Raw genomic sequence first — 17,356 nt, 5'->3', positions numbered from 1 at the left:
ACTGCTCTTTCGCAAAGGAAACTGTATGGTAAATGTAAGTGAGCTATTTGGCTAGGATAGGTCCTGAGAAAAGAGAGGCCCAGTTAGGAGTGAGATAGACAAAGTTTGTCAAAGAAGGTTCTCCTCTCTTTTAACATAAAAGAGCCTTTTAAATAATCTTAGGAATCAGATGAAACATGTGCAGAATTTCTGCCATGCAAACAGAGACGACTGAAATTTTCAGGCTAACTATTTTATACTGACCTGGGCCCCAAGTAAAGAGAATAAAAAGATGTCTTTTGCAGAAAGATAGGTGTTTGCCTGCTTTTGCTAGACTATGTATGTACATATGTACAAGTTAATATTTTCTTAAACCTGTTTTCATTATCCTCAGTAACAGCATCATGGTTAAGGACTCTGGGCTGACGTTTACCATCTGCATCTGTCCTTAGAGGCAGGATCAGTCATTACAGAGTCTTGGGCCCATGACATTTAAATAGTAGAGATGCTTTATTTAAATAGTAGAGATCAAATATTTTGATCCTGGATTAAACTTGGGTTTGAGGAATGTACAGCTTCTGTATTTAGAACAGGGTTAGACAGGTATAAAGGTAAGACATTTACATACGAATATATATACCAAAGCCTTCCAATAGGAAAAATGCTTTTAATGGGCTCCTTGGAAGAGCAATGCTAAAAACTACAGAACTCACTAGCCCTGGAAGTCCTACCTTCTAAAAACAATGTGATCATCCCTTTTACTTACCCCCCTTCCAGTAAAAGAATTCATTACTGTTACTGCCCTTAAAAGTCTTTCAAGAGGGGCAAGGCATTCCAAGTTTGTTCATGTTTGAAATTTCCAACAATTTAATTACTATGGAAGTATGAACTTTTTTTCTTACTTGAACCCTCTTGGAAGTTTTTTACCTCCTACAGTGATGGGGTCGAGCAAGTTAAATCTATCTAGGGAATAATGGGTAAGTCTTTGGTTATGTTTAGTTGCAGATTTCTGTTGAAATTACAGAGAAAATTGAAATTTAATTTGCTTGCGTACTGACAAGATAGGAAGATTTGTTTTAGTGAGTAAGTACTACTCATGTAAGTCAAAAGATACTCAGGATAGCTTGAAAGATTGTAAAGATACTGTTGAGCACATTGAATGGTTTTCTGATGGTCTAGTTTATCTTTCTGCTATTATCAGGATTTTCATTCTTAATTCCATGCATTCACTGTGAAGTTTGCCCCTGGGGCCTCTCAGAGAGGTAGAGGTTGAGGCAGATGAAGGAGGGTGACAAGACAGACATCTGATTTAGATTTCAGTTTCATAAAAGATCTCATCTATAGAATCCTGACACTATTTTAGAACATGTTACTAGATAGTTATATATTTGAAAAGTGTTCATTAAAAAAACAGATATTTACAATATAGTTTAGATTTCTAAACTCACATTTTGTTGTTTCCTCATTTTGTAAAACATAAGAGTTGCCCACAATGCTGCCGACCTCTGAAAGGCCTCAGTGTGTCCAAAACGATTTTTGAAAGGAACACTAGCTTGGTGTTAGAAAATCTGAATTTTAGTTTTCACTGCTTCTCATTAACTGTGGAATTAAGCATGTTATTTACCCTGTTTTGTCTTCGTTTTCTTCATTTGTAAAACTAAAGTCATACTTAACATTTACCTGGGCGATTGTAAGTATCAGATGAATTAATACAGGAAAAAATAGAGTATTTCACAAATGTAAACATATGTTAACATAGTTTATCTAAATTATGTATCAGGTGGGATTCTTTCAAGTTTCAATTATGTGAAATCAGGATAGTAAATAGTCTAAGAATGAGGCCTCATTCATTTTTATCAATGAAAAATTACTCAGTAGATGGATAACCACTGCTGTACATAGTCACTTACCTATTCTAAGCACTGCCTGTATCCCAAGCTGTAAGTCAATAATTAAATCACAATTGTCAGGAACAAAAGTTCAAATAAATAATATTTAATTATGATACATTACTTATTACAGTAAAAATTGGCATTTTCCCCTTCAAAAGCAGAAGCACCAGTCTTAGAATGTATAGTGTGAATGGTATTTTAAGTGAAGTATAGCTTAATAATTATGTGCAAACAGTATTTTAGTATAGAACATACTTTCTAAAAGTAATTTCACACACTGAAATCTGTTAGAATGGAAATAATGTCATGCTGAACAATAAAATAAAAACCCCCATGACTTTCCAAGTCCACTTCAAATGAAATATGGTATACTGCTGAATAGATACAAGAAAAATTAAAAGCCTAACTAGCCCCAAATGGAGGGATTTCTTGTATAAATAGGACTTGTGTTTTTCACATCATTGCAATGATTCTGTGAGAAACTAAAGTGAACATTTGATTTAAGAATTAATTTGTCCGGCCTGTCATTGTATTTTTATTGAACACCTACTTTGTGCGAGGCTCTGCTGTAGGTGCTGGGGAGTCAGAGAAAAAAAAAAAAAGACACAGTCCTGCCCTTGAGGAGCTCACAGTCTAGTGGGGGGAACAGATAGACTGACACCGATTTGAAAATTATAAAATTAGACAACTTTATAAAGTCTTGTAATCAAACAAACTTTGGGTGTTATGGATGGATGGTGAAGAGGGATGATGTCCAGTGCAGTGCAAAACCATCTGCTTCAATATCATGTGACTTCTGCGAAGGCAGTGATGTGGTTCTGTAAAAAGGGAAAAGGACAGTCAATATCTTGGGGATTGGCTTAGAGCTTTTCTGAGTAACCACAAGCCTAGTATAAAACTGTGCCTAATATATGTTCGCATTGCAGAAAGATACAGCATTATGAAACTAAGTTCAATGTGTTATTACCTAAACTTAGCTGCTAATTATATATTTTATTCAGTAGTCCTAATTAACCAAATAGATTAAAATGGTATACCTCCTTTATTTAAAATTTAGACTGAAATTTGCAGAGATAAAAATGGCAATGTCAGATATGTTAATATTCTGTTCAATGTTAATGGAATTTTAATGCTGCACATTGGAGTTTTGGATTAATTACTCCCTGTGAGACAGATGGCATAGAATGAGGTGGCAAAATGCTCAGACTGCAGCGGCATTCGCTAACTGACAAAGATCTACTTAAACACTTCATTTTGATGCATGATTACAGGCTCCAGGCTGTAATTTCCATTGTTTACCTCAACCAGAAAATTCTTTACACTCTTTATATTTTTCTTTTAAGGAACAGGATTTTGTACCAAGAAACCCTGTGGCATTGCTAATATTTAAATGGATTCAGGCATGCAACAGGCTCTATCATGGCTGCTGAAATAGTACATTGGAAAATTGATAAGGCACAATTAATTACCACATACAGGGATATTTCAAGATCAAAGGAAGTAAAAGCCCCAGCTAATCAGAGCAGCATTACAAAGGGGTCTTATCAGCACATTACCACTGCTGAATGTTTGTCATTGTAGTTTGTGTTAACTCTTTTTAAGTCAAAGACATCATAAATAGAATTTCATATAATGATTGCCATCCTATTTCTTTGATGTATATGTGACTCCTTTCAAGCTAATGGATTCGCTGTAGTTTAAAATATTCTTAAGATACATTAGAAGAAATTAAATATTTCACTGAACTCAGGCATATTAAACCACAACTAGAAAGATAAGACTGACTACTGCTAATGTACTATTTCCTAGGTTTGACCCACTTAAACCTAGAGAAAAAAATACGAATAGCGAAGGAGAGCAAGAAGTGAACTTTTTGCTACTCACAAGGCTTTGGCAACTAATTTCCCATTAGAAAATGCACGAGGAGTGTGTTGAAGATTCAGCAGTTCATCTCTGAACTTTACAGAAGCACAAATATAACTTCAGGACAAAACGATTTATCAGAGTTATTTTATGGACTATGATTGCATAAAGAACTGTGGAAATCATGCATCACAGTTTTATTTCCAGTGAGCCTGTGGAGACTTACAATCTATGAACTAAGGTAATACAATCTGATACACAGGCTTACACTACCAAATTGACAGATGTGGTCTTGCTCTACATAATGAAGTGTCCAAAGGGTCGTAAATCTGCTGAAGTTGATCCCAGGTAGAGGGGATCCGAAATGGAAGGTAGACCTGAAATATTAGCAGATCTCAACAGAAAAAAGAAATGATCAGAACATGGATGATCATTGCCAGGGAGGATTGAAGTAGAGGCGAAACCAAGTCACAAGTAAAATCTGGAGAGAGTGATGAAGAATCTGCCACAATGGTAGGGACATTGTGCAAACGTGATCAAAACCTGGACACACTGAGGAGAAAGTGGACGCTAATCATAGGGATAATACACTGAAGTCAGGACTCCCCCAATAGTGAGTGAGGTACGATTACCTTTGGCAAGCATTGGATGGGTAAAACTGTGCCATTGAGATCTAGGAAATGTGCGATTCGTTCTTGGAATTTAAAAGCACATTATCGGTGAAACTAGATTCTTCCTTTCATTGTCCGTAAATCCCAAAGGCTATTCCTTTTTTTTCCTTACGCTGTTATTGCCAAGTTAAACTACACAGGTAATGGTTTATTTCTATTAGAAATAGAAATAATAGAACTATTTCTAATAGTTTATTTCTGAAAACATTTTATTTACTTTTGCATGGAAGAACTGGGGTACAGGCCAGAGGTGTGGGGAGGAGTAAGAAGATTTACCAGAGACAGAATGGGGAGCAGAACAGGCAGATCCACTGAAATACACTGCTGAGGGGAGCAGCGGGTGAGACAGGAGAGGTCTGCTGTGCCATGTGGGTCACCTCTCTGGCTGGGGATCAAACTCAGGCCATAGCCGTGATAGTGCTATGGCTTAACCCCTAGGCCACCAGGAAGGTCTAGGTAATAGTCTATTCCTAGACTGCTCCCAGGGCTTTGTGGAAACACCAGTTTTTAACCCCCAAATATCACATGTTTAATTATACAGCACACCTATGTTTTAACCTCTGCGATTAATTTTTTTTCCTATTGAATCGAACAGTGGCTTCCCCTTGAAGCTCTGTCATTTAGAGGTGGTCATTAGCAGAGAGATGAAAACATATCCTTGAAGTGACTGGGCAGGGGGAATTTAATAATAGTTCTAAGTACATGAGCAGAGTACTTTGTAGCACAAGGCCATCTGTTCATTAACTCCAATGTCTAAGACCCAGTGAACCCACACCACAGAGTGAAGGAGATAGATTATCTCAGTACAAGAGAGGATTAATTCTCTTCTGGCACAGAGGAGGTTTTCCCAGAAGGAATCTAGAAAAGAACAAGTCAATTACTTAAGATCCTTATCAATTATGTTTCTATCATTCTATGTCATAAAAATTACATTAGCAGAGCTGTTACATGCATACTTTGAAGTATACAGATGGCAAAATTCCTATGCACAAACTTATGTTATTGCATACTTCCCCATCAGCATTTTTCTTAGTAACACCAAAAACTGAAATTGCATTTGATATTTTCAGAGCATCCGCCTGACGAGTAAACTCTCTGGGGGCAAAAGAGGTGATGAGGGATTCCTGTTTTAATCTATGTAACATGCAACTCTAAAGCTGATTATATGATAGTGCAAACACAAGTAGGCAAACCAAAAACTCATGCACAAACATTTAACTTAAAATCCCAAAAGGAAAGTGGTTATATAATTTTCAGTGCAATTACTGACACTTTCCATAACTACACCTACTAAGGATTACAGAGGAGATATGACTTGAGGTTGAAGAGTTGAAGATCACACTATTAACAGTCACTAGAAGTCATTCCTGTACACAGCAAATCAGTGAGCAAAATACTGAGTCTGTTCCTTGAGTGCAGAGGTCCCATAAGAATAAAGCCTTGCATTTAAAAAGATTTTTTTTATTAAAAAAAATATATTTAGAAAGCAGTTTTTGATTCACAAATTTGATAAATTCTGACATCTATAGTACTCTTAAAGTTTTAAGTACACAGTAATTTCCACTTTACTATTCTGTACCTCCATTTGTAGAAATTATCTGTAATTTAAAAAATTGCCATTTATTTATGACATAAAAATTGGCAAGGACAAAATCTTCCACCTGTGATTTCCCATTGAAAAAATGGGTGAATACAGAAAGAGCCCAGCAGACAGGCTACTTGGCGTTGAGAAATATTAACTTGCTATTAACAAGTAAAACAATCAGTGAAAAATTCAGTATATAGTAAAAATGAAAAACCACCACGATGATTTAGTAGTCTAGGTTCCTTTAGGTTTCAGTGGAGACCTACACAGAAGGACAGATTTTTCTATATTTGCCTTAGCTTTGCAATCCAATTCCAGCACCAGTGCGCTCAAGCGCACATACGTTTATTGCCTTAATTGAAGGTGTTCACGGTGGCTTATTCCCAATATCCAGCTGAAGAGCCTTGCAAGACAGTCTTTAAAGGGCCTTTCCTGTGAATTTTCTTCTTGATCATTCTCAATAGGTTGGATTCGGGACACCTACAAAATGTGTATTATGCATTATTTAAGTATTTATTGAAATACTAACATTATTTGGACATAGTAATGATTTAAAGTTGTATGTTGCTTTAATGTTATAACAGGCCCTCCCTGGTGACCCAACGGGTTAAAGCACAGCACTGCAAGCTGGCCACAGCCTCAGAGGTGACCACATGGTGCAGCAGACCTCTCCTGTCCACCTGCTGCTCCCCTCAGCACTGTGCCTCATTGGTCTGCCTGTTCTGCATCCCACTTTGTCTTTGGTGAATCCTCACTGCCTCTGTACCTCTGGCCTGCACCCCATTTCTGTAAGCATGAATAAATCAATTAAAAAATGGTAATATTAGAACAAAGGCTGAGGTTAAATAATGTTCCAGTTTCTTTCAAGGTAATTCTAAACAGTGTTGGGTTTTCAGAGTTTATCAGCAGTAGTTTGAGAACAGAAAAAGATTTATTGAAATACACTGCTAAGGGAGATGAGAGGTCTGCTGCACGAGCATCAGTTTTTAACCTAAATATAAAAGGAGATAGGTGAATATAATTTCAATTCAACAATCTGCATGGTAAGTGGATGTTACAATGAGGAAGCCTGATGTCAACAGGTTAAGATGACTCTCTAAGCGTGGGATTTTTTTTTCTTTCAAATTTCTATTATATCCTTTTTTCCCATATTTAGTTATTTATTTTGAATGAGAGGGAATTTTCTAAACAATTTACCTTTTCAAAATCCCAGCTTTCTGGCCCTGCCTGGTGGTGCAGCACTATGAAGCTATGTGCAACCACTGTAGCAGGAGTTCAATTCCTGGCCAGGGAGCTGATCCACATGGTGTGGCAGACCTCTCCTGACCCACCAGCTGTCTTCCTCAGAGTGTATTTCAGTCATTCTGCCTGGTCTGCTCCCCACTCTTTTCACTGGTGAATCCTCCCACTGCTACACCTCTGGCCTGTACCCCACTTCTTGTATGCATAAATAAATATTTTAAAACAAAAAAAACCCAGCTTTCTCATTGTGAAATGTAGATAACATTACCTACTTAAGTAGATATTTATGAAGATTAAATAAAATTAAGTGCACAAATGTCCTTGTCTCTATTCAAATGTCAGTTTAGAAAGGCTAAACTTTTTGTTCCTAGACAGAAACAAAAGATAAAAACAACTATGAAAGAATACACTAGAAAAAAAAATCCAGTTTTAAAATTATATTTTGAAACATCACATTTTACAAACCCACAATTCTAATATCTAAACAAACTTTAAAATCCAAATGTTTCTTACAAGATCGGTGCAAACTCATTTGGTGGCATAAACCAATCCTAAATTGCTATGAGGTGATTTACACGGTGACGTGCTAGAGAAATATCCATTTTTGAGTGCAAAGCGCTGCTCAAGATCTTGCTCCTTTGACAGTATCTTAGTGCCAAAACACATTAATCTTGAAAAAGCATTTAGCATTAAGCATTCAGGATTAGGCAGCATAGTCCTATGATAAAGTCACTAATTCTGTAAGATGCAGTCTATATGTCGTCAGGGCAAGATAGATGTCATCTACAAATACTGGCCCTCATTATTGTTTAACTTGCTTGCTTACTTCACTGTATCCTTTGAAGGGGCAAAATGGGCAGAAAAGAGGAGAAGCTCACACTCTGTGGCCCACTGTTTTTTTTACAATTTCCTCCTAGTCGGTTGTGAAGTTGGTTTGGGGGTGGGGAGACCGTGTGTCCTGTGTGAACTCCACCCACTGATGTGTTATGGATTCCGCCCCCACCTCCATTGTGGCGAGCCCACGGTCTGAAGACTACAACTCCCATCATGCTGTGAAACCACTGTGACCCTTGACTTCGTGAGGGAGGGGATTTCTGGGAACTAAGGGTGGAGTTAAGGAGCCAGCTGGATATAAAACCAAACCTCGATGCACCTGGGGGAGTGGGGGCTTTGCCTGCCTTCAGGGAGTGGCTAAGTCCAAACTCAGGTAGGAGGTATTGATAATTAATGTCTCTCATTCTGTCCTCTCTCTCCTCTCTCTCCTTCTTGTAAACAAACCTTTTATTAACCTTTATCTCTGCGCCTGTCCTTGGGTCTTGTTCTGAATTTTTTTAAGTGCAAAGGTGAGGACGCACCTCCCGGCCATCCTGTTTCCCTTTGGGGTGGTAATGAGAAATGATCAGACTTCCAATCTTGAGGCCATGAAACATTGTAAAATTTGTGCGAAGTAATTTTTTTGTTTTAGGAACTTGGCGATAGGGAGCCATAAAAGCTAAAATGTAACAGTTCTCTTGGGAAACGAGGCTTTTTGGAACCATTTTCTCCACTATGGTGATTTTGTAGTAGCTCAAAAGTTTTATATTCGCACAGAGTTGTCTCCCTTTCAGGAGCGTCCTTTTTGTCCTCTTTAAAGAAGGGGACTAAGGTTACTTTCCGGTAGAGCTGTTACTGCCCAGAGAAAAGAGAAATTTCTGGGCAGCTTTTTCCTGATAAGCTAATTAAATCAAAGGCAGGAGCATTTGCCTTTACTGGAGCATTAGCTTCAGATCTTACGAAGTATTTCCTAGTCCTTAAGGATCCAAAGAAGCTGAAGGCTTTCCACATTGTTGCTTTTAGGAGTGCTGGTTCTCAGGTTTGGCTGCAAATTGGAATCACCTGGGGGCCTTAAAAAAAATCCTGACTCAATCCCATAGACTTGGATTTAATTGTTTTGAGGCGTGGCATGCACAGAGGAGTTCCAGAAGCTCTCCAGGTGATTCTACTGGGCGGTCAGGTCAATTTTGAAAACCACTGTATCAGCAGTTCTGCAGGACCAACTGCACCTCTGGTATTTAAATCACCGCAGGAGCCTCTATTCATTTCAGATCCCAAGGCCCAAACCCAGGTCCACTGGACTCGTCTCTGATGGGTAGCCAGAAATTTGCCTTTTTTATAAGTGTGGCAAATGATGGATTCACTTTTACAACCAGTCTGAGAAAGGCCTGAAGTAGCAGAAAAGTAACTGGCTAGTAAAGGAAGCATTGTCAGAAATATAAAATTGAATATTTTCTTTAAAATGCCATCCGTTCTCAGGAAAAAGCATTGTCTTAAGAAAAAGTTAATAGTCATGAAAAAAATTGCTAAAACATTTGTTTTCAAATATGTCTTGCTGAAGCTTCAGATGAATCCATATAGATTGAGAAGATCTGTAGCAATAATCTGTTGTTTTTGACTCACTCTCCCAACAGATTAACATGAAACTCCATGTAAGACTAATGACCCTAATGTGTTTGTAGTACACATTTGGGGATTTGTGTATTTGCAGAAGTTTCTTAAGCTTTCTAACTCCAGTAATCTCCTGTCCCTTATTCTTTCAGCCCATCGTCAACAGCTATTCTCTCAACCACTAACCATGCCAGAAACACCAAATCCCAGTTTCTCTCCTCTTCTACTTCCCTCCTACTATGAAATTTTTCGGTCATTTTGGAAATTTCCAGACTTGTTAGTTTCACTTCATCTTGCTCCTTTTCAATTCTGTTGTTTTTTCCACTTACTTGAGACCCCATCTAATACTCATTTATGAAATCCTCAAGTTTCTTACCTCATCTGCCTAACAAAATCTGTACAGTCTGGTTCCTCTGTCTGAACATTCTTCTCTCTCCTTACTTGGGTAATAGTTTTGCAGATTCCTCTTCGAGATGTTTCCAGCATTGCTAAGTTTGGATAGCACCCTTTTTGTGTTCCTCTAATAGCTGTATCTGCCTGCTCCATATTTTCTTATAAAAAATGATCTATCTCTCTGCTAGATTATAAAAAGCTTATGGGTTCTGGAAATAGGCCATAGTGCTACATATTTGATGTTTGTTGCATGTTTCATATATTACAAAATCTGATTAGATAAAATTTTACTGTATATAACAAATCAATAAGGAGGGTAATGTCCTTAGACTGTACTTGTGCTTTTTTTTACATTCATTTTTTTAAATACCTAAATGGTTAAATTTCTCTTTACTTTTAAAAAATGCTCTAGATTTACTAAGCAAATGCCATTAGCAGAAAAGAGTCAGAGAAAGTAGTTAATGAATAAATGCACTGATAAGCTCTTATATAAAGAGAAGCTGATTAAAACTCATGAAAAAAAAAGTTGCCTATTTTCAAAAATACCAGTCAAATCAACATTCAGTTTAGAATCAATCAAAACCATAATAAGGGCGGCTAACCATGACACAGACCCTTTGGAAAAATATTTTGTAAAGATAAATATGCATTTACCATAATCTCAGCAATTCTATCCATAAGTATTAAGATGCTTACACATAAAATTCACACAAAAACCTGTTCATGGACTTTTATACCAGCTTTATTCATTATTGTGAAAAACTGCAAATAGCCCAAATGTCCTTCATTGGTGTATGGATAACAACAGCAAAAATGTCTACATTCTACCCTGCACAGAAAAGGGGAAGAAGGAAAAAAAAAAAAAAAAGAAGAAGCAGGTGTAACATGAATAAATTTCAGAAACATTATGATAAGTAAAAGAAGCCAGGCACAAAAAGCTAAGTTACACCTGAGTCCATTTATATGATGCGATATGATAGAAATTTAAAACATAAAGGTAAAACTAGAGGAAGAGTGAACAGAACAGTAATTGCCAGGAGTTTTAGTTAAAGAAGGGGGCACCACACACCAGGGGAAGGAAGAAATATTTTAAGGTGACAAGGTGATTAAGGTGGTGATTACATTACTCCATGTGCTTGTCAAAATTCGTAAAACTGCTAAGGGGAATTTTACAGGTTGTCTAATAATGCCCTCATAAACCCCAATTTAAAAAATTTAAAATCATTAATCATAATAAGAGCTAATCGTAAAGTCAACTGATACTTAGGCTTGTCAGTTATTGAATCTGCTCAGTCGCAAAAGAAAAATACCAAATGTATGAGAAGATAACTAAAAACATAACACATATAAATAGTTTACCTCCTTTAATTTTGCCCTAGAAGATGAAGATGTTGAAGATGATTGAGAATATTCTCCATTATTGGGAGCAGACATAAAGGTAGGAATCGTACAAAGCAAAAGTAAGAACATTTCAGCATTTTTCCCTTCATGATTTACTATCACCAATAACTAATTGAACTGACAAAGATGTATTTCACACCTTTTACTATTTTTTTTTTTGGTAATATTTGTGGAATACTAGAACACAAACAATTCTCTAGCCAAGGTAGTGATTTATTTACATGAATTAAAACTTTTTCAGTGTAACTGTATAATTTTGTACAGCACACTGCTTATGAATTTGAACTTTGAAGCAATAAATTCAGAACAGGAGCAGAAATGGAAATACCGTTCCATATTCTTGTTTCACACAAATTGTGTGACCTTGGATAAGTTACTGGAGAACAGAAATACGACACTAAACTGATTTCTATAAAAAGCAACATGATATTTATGTGTGAAGTTCTTTACTTTTCCAGATGCTTTTTAAGCCTTCATTGAAGATTAACTATTATGTTTGATGTGATTATTGTATTTATTGAGCTATAACCATTTCCTATGAAGTACTGTTAGGTGAACTAAAACAGACTATGGAAAAGATCTTCCAGGGCAGTCCTGTGCTATACACAGGTAGACTCACTTTTTACTGTGGTGGAATATGGATACCTCCTATTCATTTGTGGTTTTTTTTAATCCAGATCTTCAAATTTAAAAAAATTCATATGGATGATCAGTTGCTTTTTTAGTGAAAATATCACATAAGACAATGAGTGAGATCACTGTTCATTTTTCTAGTTTTAATTGAATAAAATTTTGCATTTTCTTTACCAAAAAATTCTCAATAGTGGTATGGTGCTCCTGGTTAATTTTATAGGAAAATACGTTGTGTGGACACAAATGTAACAAAAGTGGGTAATGAATTGGTATAGGCAGTTTCCTATCTGTAATAATGGTGTATCAGGAATAAGTTTTAAAAATCATCAATGTTTTATTTGCTAATGATTTCAGGAGTCACAATTTAAAGATTCAGTCATCAACTCCATAGTTGTTCACACAAGTGAGATGAGAGCAGTTTTATATTCCCAAATAATTTACTGGAAAAATGCTTTTATAAAAGATATTTTAGATAAATGAAAACAAAAATCTTTTATTCTTTGTGTAGAATAATTTATAAATAGTGTGAAGAAATAAATACTGAAGCATAAATACTAGAGCATAAGTAGGAAAAATGACAGATGGCATACTAATAACCAAATGTGCTAGATTTTCTAACCTTTAAATGTTGATGTCTGTTGGAACTTTTAAGCTTGCATTTTCAATTGACAATTTTTTGAGCAAAATTAAATTTCACAGATGAGGACAGAGTATAGCACGTAAACACTGATTTACTTAAAATATTTTTCATAAGTGCTCAAAATTTAGATTGAAGGAAAAATACCTAAAATATGAATATATTTAGTTTCACTATTCCAATATCTGATCACTAATAAAGTTGTTTTGACAAGGTCCTATATAACATTTATATGACAGTTCAGCAGCTCTGTAAAACAAAGATTTGCATTATAGAAAAGCAACTGAATTTTAAATAGATTGCTGTGGTTATTCATGCACAGCATTTTGAAACCTCAAAGGAATTTACCACAGAGGGCACAGTAATGTATAATCACATTTGTCTTGGCAAGAAACCATAGGATTGTTTTGCTGTTGCTATGACACTAATGTATGCAACATTTTACACTATAGTATTTTCTGCCAGATGTGCTCAGTATGACAAGGACAATCTGTATAAACTTTTAAGTCCATGAGATCCATCTATCTATAGGGGTATCCTTGAATGCAAATCCTTTGAAGGGAATCATTATTACCAGGGAGAATAACTTGTGTTAAGCACCTACTACATACCAAGAAGTTTACTTGTGATAATTCCGTCAGTTACCCTATACAGGGGAATTGTATAGGATCAGTAATTTTATAACAGAAGAGAAATCATCTGTTTACTTCCATCTAGTTATTATATAGCTTGGAATTCAAACCCAGATTTTCAGCTCCACCCCTGGCTCTCTTAAATTTAGTTCACATTTTCCCCTGTCATTTTAGCAATCTGCAAAACAGTCAGCTTAAAGGTAGTTAATGCATATGCTTCTCCAGGTCACTGATTTTCTTCAGAATGTCCCTGTCCATGTACATTTTTTTTTGCTGTTGCTATGAGAAATAAACGTGGTGATTTCTAACTGCAATAGTACACACTTACCACGTTTCTAGATTTTTTGCATCTGTCATCACTCCTTACCACTCTCCTTCAGGTGATAATTCTGTTCAGTAGGGAGTGCTAGTATACTACCTGCTTCCTTGGTACTACAGGTTGGTGAGAAGCCCCTTTCATGAAGTACAAAAACATAATGCTATAATTGTCCTTACCGTTACCTCCCCTTCTTGTTGGCAAGACAGTTATTTGGCTTAATTGATTAGATTGCATACACCTCAGAAAAAACAATGTCCAGGTTTAGGTGGAAAGAATTTTCTCAAAAAAATATTTTCTATACCTGGCAATATTCACTAAATTAGCTTGCAGAGTTAGCAGAATAGCCATAGGTGGCTATAGTGGTTGCTCTCAGTGTCCTTAACAAAACTAGGTAGAAGTTAATTCCCCTGAGACTACTTGGAAATACTCCATTTTCTACCAAATCTCATCCATTTTATATTCATTTTAAGTGTCATTGTTCCCTTGCCAGATAGTGTCCTTGTTTTTATTCAGCATCAATTAAATTGATAATGCACACACATCTATTACAAGCATGTGCTTACCTATGCAGACCTGACTGTAAGCATTCTGCCAGAGAGTAAGTAAAAGCAGGGGGAAGGTAAGGGAGAGGGCGAGAGTGGTCGGTGCTTTGCTACTGGGATGAACGCAGCCTGCCCAGGAGGACCCTTGCAGGAAAGACACTGTGTCCTGACTCACTGGTTACCTTTGAGAGAAATTCCTAAAGAGAGGACAAAAAAATGCCATAGAGGGAAGGTCAGCATGTTTTTGAGTGGGAGTGAAGACACTTTTCTAAGTAAGTCAACCAACAGAGCTTCTTCACTGTAAGTCATGGGTATAAGTTACCTAACTCCTGTATTTATAGGTAACAGACGAAAAGGCTGTGTCCCCAATTATGCATGTAAGAGTTGGGATTTAGGCCAGAGGTTCAGGGGTGAGTGGGTCCATCAGAGACAGAGTGGGGAGCAGAAAAGTAAGATCTCATGAAATACACTGCTGAGGGGTGCAGCAGGCGAGGCAGGAGAGGTCATCTGTACCATGTGGGTCAGCTCCGTGGCTAGGGATTGAACTCCGGTCACAGTGGCTGGCGATAGTTTGATAGTGCTGAGACTTTAACCCCTGCTCCACTGGGAGGCTCCAAAATTCATATGTTGAAACCAAATCTATAGTGGAATGGTATTTAAAGATGGGGTCTTTAGAAAAAAAGGATTAAGTCCTAAAGTTGGAGCCCTCGTGAATGGAATTAGTGCCTTTGCAAGAGAGTCCATAGGGATCCCTCATTTCTTCTACCATGTGAGGACACAGGGAAAAGATGGCCATTTAGAACCAGGATGTGGCTTCAACTAGACACTAAGTCAGCCACTGCCTTTCTCTTGGACTTCCCACTTTCCAGAACTCTAAGAAATAGACTTCTGATATTTATAAGCCACTTGGTCTAAGGTACTAGTTGCAGTAGCCCAAGTGTCCCAAGACAACTCCTTTGAGCAGGATCAGCACCTGATTAAAGCATTTTGACAAATGACAACACGTGGCTGTTCTGATAATCTAGTCCATGCCATCTTTACCAAATAACTTGTTAAACAGCTGCCCAAGTTGATTTATTATGCTTTATTTGGTTTTTGTTTTGCTTCAATACTTCTCTCCAGTTGATGCTCTTTTCTGGACATAACATTTCCTTGATTATACCCTCTAATGGTTTACCATGGTTTACTGGGTAATGCTATCAGTGTCATATAAAAGACCTTTCATAGATTGTCATGAGAAGTGACAGAATAGGGCCCTCCCCAGTGCACAGTGGGCTAAAGCCACTTCAGCATGACTTCAATTCCCAGACAGGGAGGTGACCCAAATGGCGTAACCTACCTGCTACTCCCCTCAGCGGCGTACTTTGTTAGTCAGCCTGTCTGCTCTCCACTCTCTCTGGTGAATCCTCTCACTGTCCCTGCACCTCTGGCCTGTACCCCACTTCTGTATGCATAAATAAATAAATGAATCTTTTTTAAAAAGTGACAGTACTTTTCCATTTGCATTTGATCTCTTAATTGGCCAATTTATAAATTTTGCCTATCTTGCAGTATGGTGTTTTATATATTACAGACATTAACCCAGCAACAATGGTTTTGTTTATATTTTATACACAGGGTATGTATATTTTATACATAATCCTTTGTCTATGTATACAGGAGTGGAATTTCTGGATCACAAGGTAGATCTACTTTCAATATTTTGAGGAATCTCCATACAGGTTCTCTTTGAGACTGCACAGGTCAACATTCCCACCTTTGGTGTACTAGATAGGGTTCCTTTTTCTCTGCATCTTCACCAACACTTGTTATTACTTGTCTTTCTGAGTATAGCTGCTATTTTATGGTTATCTTAATATTTAGTGAATAACCTTTTGCATGGGAAGAGAATTCCGTCACCTTTTTTTCCTCTTGAAAACTCTTAAAATTATTCTATTCTAATGCTATGGAGGAAGCCAGTGGGCTGTCAGTCTTGGGTCGGTAATCTGCTTTTTCTGAAGCTTGTTTTCATTAGGTTCACAATATCGCATCCTCAAAAGCATGATGGCTTCTGACAGCAATATTTGTTTCTGTTGGTGGATAGCTGTATAGATCTTTTTCAGCCTGAGTGCTGGCCTGTTCCCTTGTCTCCCTAATCTGGGACTCGAGCCGAGGGAACAGTCCTACTGGGAGAAGGTCTCTGGGAGCTCTAAGGTTGGCAAAAATTCATGAAGACTGAATGGGGTAGAAATAAGATTAACTCATGTAGTGATAAAGTCTGAGATAATCAGAACAGTTAAAGATTCACTAAGGGAATAATTAATAACAAAGAATAATAATATTATTATCTGTCATATTCATAGGATTCTTCAGTATGAAAAATTCAAATGTTTTGCTGAGTAATACCTATATTCTATTTTAATTTTACTTTGAACATAGTTAGCCCTTGTAGCCTAAAGATGAAAGTATTTATTTGATTTAAAAAGCTTCTTACGGCCCTCCCTGATGGCGCAGTGGGTTAAAGCACAGCACTGAGAATCTAAAGCCGCTTCCGCATGAGTTCGATTCCCGCCTGCCCCGGAGGTGACCACATGGCGTGGCAGACCTCTCCTGACCCGCCCGCTGCTCCCCTCAGCAGTGTACTTCGTAGATCTGCCTGTTCTGCTCCCCACTCTGTCTCTGGTGAAGCCTCTCGCCGCCCCTGACCCTCTGGTCTGTACCCCAGTTCTGTATGCACAAATAAATAAATCTTTAAAAAAAAAAAAAAAAAGCTTCTTACGAGTGTCTGAATACTGTTACAGCTCCCTTTGTTCTGTTCCTCAAGAGTTAGCATGATCTGGTAGATTTCTGTTAAGTTTTCACATATATTATGTTTGGTTAGAACAGTTTTCTCAGCATTTTTACTACATATGCTGAAACCTGTTTAATATAAGTGATATGATGTAAGTGTAGGTTTTATTCTTCATAGAACAAAACCTAGCATTGGTTTTAATACTGCTGTGATGTAGTTTGTTTTCTTATCTCCTTATTGCATCACTTATCTTCCATCTCTCATTTCACATACTTTCTTTAATTTCCTTGAAAGTGATTAGGTGATGCTATCTACAATGAGTTTATTAATTCAACGTCTTGTAGTTAATCTTCCAAAAACTTTTTGTCTCTTG

The 17,356-nt window shown here is 37.1% G+C and overlaps 1 protein-coding gene across 1 annotated transcript in view; it reads right to left on the bottom strand.

The window, feature by feature from the left end:
• Nucleotides 1-1,962: 1,962 nt before the first annotated feature.
• LOC101631144 (lipid phosphate phosphatase-related protein type 5) overlaps nt 1,963-17,356 on the bottom strand; it is a 108,761-nt gene continuing 93,367 nt past the window's right edge. The window contains exon 6 of the mRNA XM_004689749.2: nt 1,963-2,689. Coding sequence (XP_004689806.1) covers nt 2,657-2,689 — 33 coding nt within the window. The 3' untranslated portion in view covers nt 1,963-2,656. The remainder of the gene's footprint in view (nt 2,690-17,356) is intronic.

The sequence above is a fragment of the Condylura cristata genome, unplaced genomic scaffold (assembly GCF_000260355.1).
Source record: "Condylura cristata isolate star-nosed mole 26May11 unplaced genomic scaffold, ConCri1.0 scaffold00026, whole genome shotgun sequence".
NCBI lineage: Eukaryota > Metazoa > Chordata > Mammalia > Eulipotyphla > Talpidae > Condylura > Condylura cristata.
Note: the sequence above shows the minus strand (reverse complement) of the source record. Positions and strands in the feature narration are given on the sequence as shown.